This window comes from Emydura macquarii, unplaced genomic scaffold, assembly GCF_026122565.2.
Source record: "Emydura macquarii macquarii isolate MOO-44397 ecotype Brisbane River unplaced genomic scaffold, CSIRO-AGI_Emac_v2 contig_67, whole genome shotgun sequence".
Taxonomy (NCBI): Eukaryota; Metazoa; Chordata; order Testudines; family Chelidae; genus Emydura; species Emydura macquarii.
Genome location: NW_027130204.1, coordinates 5,494,767 through 5,503,901, shown reverse-complemented (window position 1 = coordinate 5,503,901; position 9,135 = coordinate 5,494,767). Strand labels below are relative to the sequence as shown.

General features: G+C 40.5%; 1 protein-coding gene across 1 annotated transcript in view; it reads right to left on the bottom strand.

Annotated features, from left to right (window-relative positions):
* Window positions 1-3,050: 3,050 nt before the first annotated feature.
* Window positions 3,051-9,135, bottom strand: part of ERCC6 (ERCC excision repair 6, chromatin remodeling factor) — a 72,464-nt gene continuing 66,379 nt past the window's right edge. The window contains exons 17-20 of the mRNA XM_067538865.1: window positions 8,329-9,054; window positions 7,502-7,703; window positions 6,102-6,180; window positions 3,051-5,619 (exon numbers count right to left, since the gene is read on the bottom strand). Coding sequence (XP_067394966.1) covers window positions 5,188-5,619; window positions 6,102-6,180; window positions 7,502-7,703; window positions 8,329-9,054 — 1,439 coding nt within the window. The 3' untranslated portion in view covers window positions 3,051-5,187. The remainder of the gene's footprint in view (window positions 5,620-6,101; window positions 6,181-7,501; window positions 7,704-8,328; window positions 9,055-9,135) is intronic.

The following is a 9,135-nucleotide window of genomic DNA, read 5'->3' as shown; positions in this document are numbered from 1 at the left end:
GCTCCTCTTGTTCTCATTAGCATCTACTCATAACATATCCTGCGGTCAGGACAGGACATTCCATGATGCTACAATCAGGTGTCTCATGATCTTGGATAACACCTTGCGGTTTATTGCAATCCAATTTTTTTCTAAGATCATCTATTGGTACGTCTTTTACAGTAATCTTGTGATTTTACTGGCATAAGCTTATTCCTAGGTCACCCACTCATATCAAGCCTATGGCCTAGTCTGGCTAAGCTAAAGTTTTACAGACCTCAGCCTGTAGGCCTTGCATTCCAGCCAGGCTTTACTTATGCACAAAATACACACTCATCACCCCTAGATACTTGTCAATCTAATACTTCTACAATCCTGCAACTTAAATCTATTTAGCACACATTGATTATACCTGAAACAACACATGAATTGACCATAAGACAATGAGAAATGGATGATAAACTGAACTAATTGGTTACACGCTGTAACCACATGGTTACAACCAAGTTGTAACACCCAGAGCACAGAGCCTGGCCCAAAGGAGGTGCTGCTTCACAGGGGTCACAGTCTAAATTATTAATATGCACAACTACTGTGAACCTTGTGACCGCGACGTGAAAATCGTAGCCTTACCTGTGACCGTTAGGCCTTGTCTATAGGTCACAATGCCCCATGGATGAGTCATCTGCAAGTACTGAACTTGGATCTAGAAGCATGAAGCTCTCTACTGCTTGAGCTAAATGACACAATTAGTCCAGAGGCTGTCGCAGACTCAAACCTTCACATGGTCTAGCCACAAAGGGTACGTCTACAGAGCCCACAGAAGCAAGCCTCCAAGCCCGGTTCAATGGCAGGGCTCATGCTAGCACTCTAAAAATAATCGTGTAGACAGCACTTTGAAATTCTAGCTCAGGCTCTGAAGCCTGGGGAGAGGTGTGGGTGTCAGAGCCCTACCTTCAGCCTGAAATGCAACTGCAAAGCGCTGTCTACACAGGCTGGGAGGCTTGCTGCCTTGGGCTGTGTAGACACACCTTAAAGGAGACAGAGCTACACTTTATTAGGCTGGTGAACTACAGGTGTTTTCTAAAACTTATTCTCCGTTGTAACACCAACGTGTTAGGCCTGTCTCTGGCTATGTCTACATTGCTGGTGGCACAGCTGGCAGTGCAGGATCAATTTTGCAGGTTCGATTGAGCGACAGTAAAGACTCGCTCAATCGAACCCAGAAGTCAACTCTGTAAATCCACCCCGGCAAGTAGCATAGCACTGCATCAATGGGAGGGCATTTTCTGTTGGCGCAGCACAGTGGAGACGCCACAATAAGTAGACATTAGGAAGTCGACAGGAGATACGCAAGTTACTGTACGTAGCTCGTGTATCTCCTGTCGACTGCCGCCGAAATCTGCGGCCAGTGTAGACCAGGCCTATGTTAGCAACATTGCGCCCTAGTGCAGATGGATTGCTGGCATTTTTACCATCACATCAGGAAATCCTGTTCAGAACAGACCTAATCCCTGGTGTACACAAGACCTTAGATTGAGTCCTTTCTATTTCCAGAACAGAGGACATAAATATTACACGGAGAGTACAACTGAGCATATGCAAAAGCCAGATAGAGGGTGAGATAGCGGTGGGGATCAAAATATCTTATTTAAAAAAAAAAAAAAACAAAAAAACAAGTGGCAAAGCATGAGACTCCCTTTTAATGGAATCTAAGGCCAGAAGGGATCGTGATCATCTAATCTGGGAACTCCTGTGTAACACTAGACAGAATTTCACCCAGTAAATTCTTGCATCAAGCCCCTATTCACCTTCCCTACTTACAGAATAATCTGAATTTGTGCCTTTGTTTTCTGAAAGCCTGTGTTCACAGGGAGCTGTGTGGGTAGTCAGGTCACAAAATATGACTGTGCATGAGATTTGAGCGTAAAAGTTGGATTGGGCCCCTTTTAATATTTTTCTCCCAAGTGAGATTTTAGCAGTTCCTCTTTGTGCAAATGTTTCATATTTTTATTTACTGTTTCAGATTCAAATGGCTTTCACCAGCAAGATAATTGTATGTACCTATTCAGAATCTGAACTTGAAACTAGTCTAAACTTGTGCAATTCTTTATTCTCTTTGCTGGGAAAAAAAAGTGGGGATGACTTTCAGAACCATCGCAGTCTTTAAAAAGTAACGGCCACCATCTGCAGCAAGGAAACAGAAATGTAAATAGAAGCTATTCCGCTTCAAATTCACACCCTAAGAACATAAGAATGACCATCCTGAGTCAGACCAATGGTCCATCTAGCCCAGTATCCGGTCTTCTGACAGTGGCCAGTGTCAGGTGCTTCAGAGGGAATGAACAGAACAGGCAATCATCAAGTGATCCATCCCCCGTCATCCAATCCCAGCTTCTGGCAAACAGAGGCTAGGGACACTTCAGAGCATAGTTTTGCTCTGCCCATCCTGGCTAATAGCTATTGATGGACCTGTCCTCCATGAATGTATCTAGTTCTTTTTTGGACCATTATAGTCTTGGCCTTCACAACAACCTCTGGCAGAATTCCACAGGTTGACTGTGCATTGTGTGAAGAAATACTTCCTTTTGTTCATTTTAAACTTACTGCCTATTAATTTCATTTGGCGACCCCTAGTTTTTGTGTTACGAGGAGTAAATAACACTTCCTTATTTACTTTGTCCACTTCAGTCATGACTTTATAGACCTCTATCACTTCCCCCTAGTCATCTCTTTTCCAGGCTGAAAACTCCTAGTCTTATTTATCTTTCTTCATATGAAAGTTGCTCCATACCCCTAATCATTTTTGTTGCCTTTTTTCTGTACATTTTCCAATTCCAACTGGTGTTCCCATAACTGAAGGGCTTTATGTAATTTGAAAGCTTGTCTCTCTCACCAACAGAAGTTGGTCCAATAAAAGATATTACCTCCCCCCACCTTGTCTCTCTTATTTGAATATAAACACATTATTAACTGTGTGTGTTTTATTCATGAGGACAAACAAGACTTGAAAATATAACTTGACCCCCCAAAAACTGGAAGTAGAGCAGTCTCTTACAAAATGTTTTTCTTTTTACTACTGACATTTTATTAAGTTCATAAAAGTTGAGGAATTATAAAAGCATGTACAGCACCTTTTACATCATGAACAGATCAGAGGAGAGAGTGACAAATTTTCCTCCCTCTTATATAGGAAATATGCTTTTAAGACTGAAAGCAGTATGTGAAACAGGGCACTCTTTGCTAGGCACCAGAGGTAAACACTTAATTCCTGCAGTGTTTCAATCAAAATCTACGTCCAAACAACTTTAAAGTGAACTGCAAAAAATAAGTTTGGTTTTGCCCTTTTGCTGCCCTTTTATGGTGCATGAAGTCAGACTCAACATTTTCTAAACATTTCTGCATTAGGAATATCAGCTCTTTGGTTCCCTCTCTTCACTGGAAGTCCTTGACAAGTTTAAAGACCGTGAATAGTGGATGTCATAATAGGCTGCAATCTGAGCTGCAGCAATCCCTCCTCCAAATTGAGTGTGGAGGAGATGCCAGTTCTTGGCCAGTCGAACTCAGCAGCATTTTTGATTCCTCTGTGTGGGGAGGCATTGCTGTAACTCAAGTTACGGCACAGTGTGGCAGTCCCACTAAGGATCTTTCAGCAAAGACAGGGAAGCAAGAACCCAATATTTCTAGGCTAATTCACAAGCAGAGTTTGGAAAAAAACTCAAGAGCTGTCTTTCTACATCATACTGGAGCGGGAAAGTAAAACACTTTTTATTCCTGCTTCACCATTCACCTTTAAGTTTTGCATGTATTTGCATCTTAATAGTTAGTTAGTAGAAATTGCTTATTATCAATGAACTCAAAGAAAAACATGTAGTTATTCAACTTTGCCCTTCTCCACTGACTACATTTGGTTATTCCGAGTTTAAATTATACAGTAATGTTTTAGTTGTGCTGCAAAGGAATGCCAAGAACATCATTTTCTCATTGAGATGTATCAGTTTTCCATTAAAATCTCTCTATGTAGCATAGTGGCATCTTGCAGGGAGACTCAAGGCGGCAGTGGTGGGAATAAAAGTCAGGGTGACTTCAGTGAATCCAGTTCTTCCTTTAAAGGAAATTCATGTTCATGCAGTGCTGCTTCGGAAGCCATGTAGATTGAAGTTTTCTTTTTATCCACAGAATAGGCACAAAATGGTATGCTTTCCCACACACCACAAATGTGCCTCAATCCTGACCTGAAAGAATGTCTAGCAGTGTGAGGGAAATTCATTCTTCACGGCCAATTCAGTTCTTGATCAAGACTGAAAACACGTCACAACAGAATCAATTGTGGTGAGATTTTTTGTGATGTTCCAGAGGCCATAAAGGGCAACTACCAATCACCCACTACCAGACGTAACTGTTATTATCACATTGGTTTTGGTGGGGCTGTTCATGGTAGTAATCATTACACCAGACAAGTGCTCTGGGACCTGGGCTGGATTTGAATTGGTGATTTCAAGGTAAAAGAATTCTATAACCCATTACCAATTTCCTGAGTCATCCAGATGCTCTGCCTGCTTCTTTATTATTGCAATTAAACCTTCATGGCAGCAGAATTTTTTCCAAGAATTTAGTGACATACATCAATTGCTGGCAAAAAACAACATTAAGAGCAAATATTCAACACTGATGAAAGTATCTCACAATGATTCTTGATACTGTGTCGGTACAAGTTCCCTTTTTATATGCACCTAAATTGTTCATTATTAGCATTTCTGTTCAGTGGTGTAATGTGCATCCCTACCCCATGACCAGTCACGTAGCGTACAGAATATAGACAAAGACTGAACTTGACAGAAACTGGATAAAAATCTGACATGACTCGGCAAAATCCATGGCTCTTATTGCAATAAAACATTACTACACCTGTTCCTCAGCCTGTTTACATTACGTTTTTTTGTTTGGTTTTTTAAAGAAAAGGAGCTGCTATTTTGTATTGTTTCAATTGTGAGGTAGATGGCAGTTTTTATATAAATAGAGTAAATAGGACGTTGATCAGTTATGTCTCCAGTGACATTCACTTAAGTGCCGCACAATGTACAGTACAAGTCAGTAATTAAAATATTAACACAAAATAAAATAGAATTCCCCAGTTTAAAACATGAATAAAGTCTTTTGGAGCAGAATTTTGGCCAAGCGTACACAGATGTGATCCTAATCAAAGGGTCAACAGAATTCTGGCTTTAGTTTCCAGACACCTTCACCATTTGGGGTTCTATGGAAAGTACAAAGATTTCTCAGAAGTTCTCTAAACACACAAGACTGTGCTGCTGATAGCTTGGATTCAAACTTCTGCAGGATCTCCTGAGTACTAGCCTCTCCATCCACACGAGCCTGGAATGCTATAAAGTTTCGTACATCCACTAGCAATTCGTCATGCTCCGTTGAAGTTGGGAGCGGAGCAGAAGCCTGAAGATTGTCATCGCCCTCATTTTCCATCCTTTGCGGTAAAATAAGGTGGTTTCTAGCCCTCATCTTAGCTAACAAAGATGATGAATCTAGTGCACTGGATGATGATTCTGCTGCTTCGATTTTCCCATCAAAATGTACACTGCTAATATTTTTCTTTACTTTCTCTTTCCTTATTATCTCAGCATCCTGCAAATAAACATAGACAATATGGGAAATGTTGGAGTTTGAGATTCTTGGAACCTATTCTTAGTGAATTTGTCTGCCATTTAGGCTTACACAAAAACAAAACAAACCAATCTCAACAAACTGCAGGAGTTAACTATGTGAATTAAAACATGTAAGAGTCAACGTGCCCTCACAATTTGAATACATACTTCAGTAGTTGGGAAGCTAAAAAAAAATCTTTACTCTTGAACCAGAGAGAGCACAGCAAGATGAAATGAAAGACTGGTGCAGCTGATTAAACTTAGTTTGATGATACATCTTGAAAAAGAAAAATCAAATTTGTATGTAATTTAAGGCCTAAACATTTTGGAGTTCTACATACAGAGTACAGTAATTATTTATGAGACATATATCCTAACTAGCAAAAGTTAAGCCAGAATGTTTCAGTTAAATTAGATAATACTCATGGAAAAAATAAAGTAGTACCAGCTCTTGTGCTTTACCTTGCATTTCTTTCCAGAAGATGCAGAGGAGGAATGTGGGACAAGCAAAGTAGGGTTCCTTTTCTGACCAAACCTACTCCTAAAAAGCATGCAAAAAAAGTAACTCATTACAGTCTCTCTCCTAAATATGCATTGTGACACTTTGTAGGATACTTTGATTGTACTACTATTGTAAGAACCCTCTCCAAGTATTGTGAATCTTATCACCCCTTTAGTGATCAATGATAAGAATTTCTTAGAATTTACAGACCAAGGGGTTCTCAGATACAGGATGGAATTGTTGCCATCAGAGGCCCAAGAGCAGTAGGAAGCTGTATGCTAGTATACGAGATGATTTACATTTATATATGGCTTTCATTCCAAAATAGTCCACAAACTTCACCCACCTCTAGCCTAAAATGCAGCAGCAGTTTAACATGGCAACACCACACAACAGGTTGAGACAGGAAGTGAAGACTTACTGTATTCAACTGAAACTGCAAGGGGAATTTTAGATAGCACAATATAATTTGACATTCACACCTGACACCCAGGCTAACATGTGGAACATGACACAGAATCCTGAAGGCTATGAGTGCTCAGGACCTTGGTTTTATGTCCCATCGGAAGATGGTGGGGCAGATTCAGGCACCCTCTCCATGTCCTCTGTGCCATTCTAATGGTGCAAAGGGCACAGGAAACTGAGTTACAAAGTCAGCATCCCCTAAGTTACTTGTACCCGACCCCTCTCCCCACCCCAGTGCAATGAATGTTCTGGAGGCAGGGCATGGCCAGAGCGCACTGCCCCTCCCAGGAATCCCTGAATGGCAGAATGACCCCTAGAAGGCTGCTCCAACTTGCGTTGGTTGCTGAACGTGCTCCATCTATATCTAGGAAAGGTGTTGGAAAGCCACATATGTTCTCCTCAGGTGTGCAGATCTAGCCAAGTCTCACCTAGGGATTTCCTCCAGTAACTCTGATAGCACAGCATTTATTGCAAGTCTCCTTGCAAGTCTCCCATCCAAGTATTGATCCAGCCTGAAACTGGCTTAACTCGAACAATCACAACCCCAATCTGGTACTTGCATTAACATGGACCCCTAATTCATTCTAATTATATCTTCATCTCTTCTCAACTATCTGTGATGAGGGGTAACATTTTCAAAAGTGCCTAAGTGACTTAAGAGCCTAACTCCCATTTTCAAAAATGTTTTGGGCACCTCAGTAAGCTAATGCTGGAAAATGGGATTTAAGTGATTGGAAAATTTTTATCTGAGAGCTCATGTTTCAATACAATTCCTGTAATCAGCCCTGTATCTCATTTATAGTTTTTGAAGTAAATCCAGAGCTAATAACCACCACAAAAAGCAGAATATATTAAAGGCTCCCTCTCCGGAGAAGCCACATGGGTACTATCTTACTTTAGTCCAGATGGTGCACCAGTCAGCCCGCTGTTGCCTGTCCAGGTTGGCACACCAGAAGCTGCTCCTAAACATCGCTGTCGGGAGATCTTTAAGGCTCTCAAGGCATCCTGAGCCACTCGGTTTGCTTCTGCTTCCACTAGCACATAATCAGGGTTGGAAGCCTCCATAATAGCATCATGCTTCATAACACTGTGTACTCCTAGAAGAGTGAGCACAAGGGGGAGGCAGTGAAAAGAATTTGTAAGAATTTAAGCAGTGAACTTTAAAAAAAACCTGAATGTCTTTTTACACTGACAGTGTAAACATTCAGCATTTCAACCCATCCATTTGTAACAGAGATTCCTATTATATCAAGTGAACTGAAGTAATCTAACAATATAATAAACCACTTCTATTGCCATTAGGGTCAAAATTCATTCATTCATACTAGGTCTCCCAGCTGTTAGTGCAAATTAGTAAGGTTCCATTGTAATGCTGGATGTAGGCTAAATCTGGGCATTTCAGCGAAACTCTGTTACCTCCCTTGGCTTCAGTGCTCATCACTATACCGTTATTCTACTTATAATTAAAAAAAAAAAAAAATCCCTCCTTTCTCCAAAGGTTCTACATGTCTCTGAAACATTTGGCCAAACAGACCTGTAGTTGCTTTCATTATTATGAAAATCACAAATATTTTCAACAGATCATTTATATTAAAGAAAATGTTTAAAAGTCATCTGTTGTATCACAGTTGCTAGCAATTACAAGGACGGAAACCAATTTGTGTAGATTTTCTATACTTTCTCCTAGCCTGGCATGGTTGTGAAAATAAGTAAAAAGGTTACCTGATTTTTTGAAAAGTTTCTCCAAGACATAATCATCATTCTTCTTTTGTTCTTCCTCTTCCTCTCGGTTGTCCTTTCTGTATTGCTTTTGTTTCACCAGATATGGGATGCGCTCCCCTTCAAATCTGGCAGCTTTGTGAGATTTTGGCTTTTTAGCTTTACTTTTGCGCCCCTCAAGTGTCAGCATATCAATACTGTGTTTAGTTTTTGAGGTGCGTTTGTGAGGATTGTTACCTAATTGTTCATCTTTAAATTTACCATTCAGTTTCCCCTGGGAGTTGTCTGTCTCACGTCCAAGACTATGTCCGTTCTCAATACTCGCACTAGGCGTCCCATCCATTTCACCAGTTAATGCAGGGTTTGAACTTTCCACATTCTCTGAAGCCCATGTATTTCCTGGCAATGCTTGGAATACAGACCCGTTGGCTGTTTTCAAACTTCTCTCCTCACCTTCAATCAGTGAATCTATGCTGTGAGGAGTTTGTGTACCATCTTTCACAGAATCGTTTTTGCTGAAAGTTTCTGAGTTTCCTTTGGTTTTTCCAACTGGTTCTATCGCTTTAGAAGAATTCACTAAATGGCTCATTGAGCAGGAATTTGATGGCTTGTCATATTTAGCGGAGTTGTGCTCCTTAAGATGCAGACCACCTTTGGAAGCACAATCAGGTGGCTTTTCAAGTTTCCGTTTTAATTGGCGTTTCGGGGCTTGAACATCTGAACCAGTACCTGATATAGATATGACGTTAAATAATAATAAATAATTTGCAGTCTTTTTTACAAAAAAAAATTAGGTTTCACAGTTTAGGT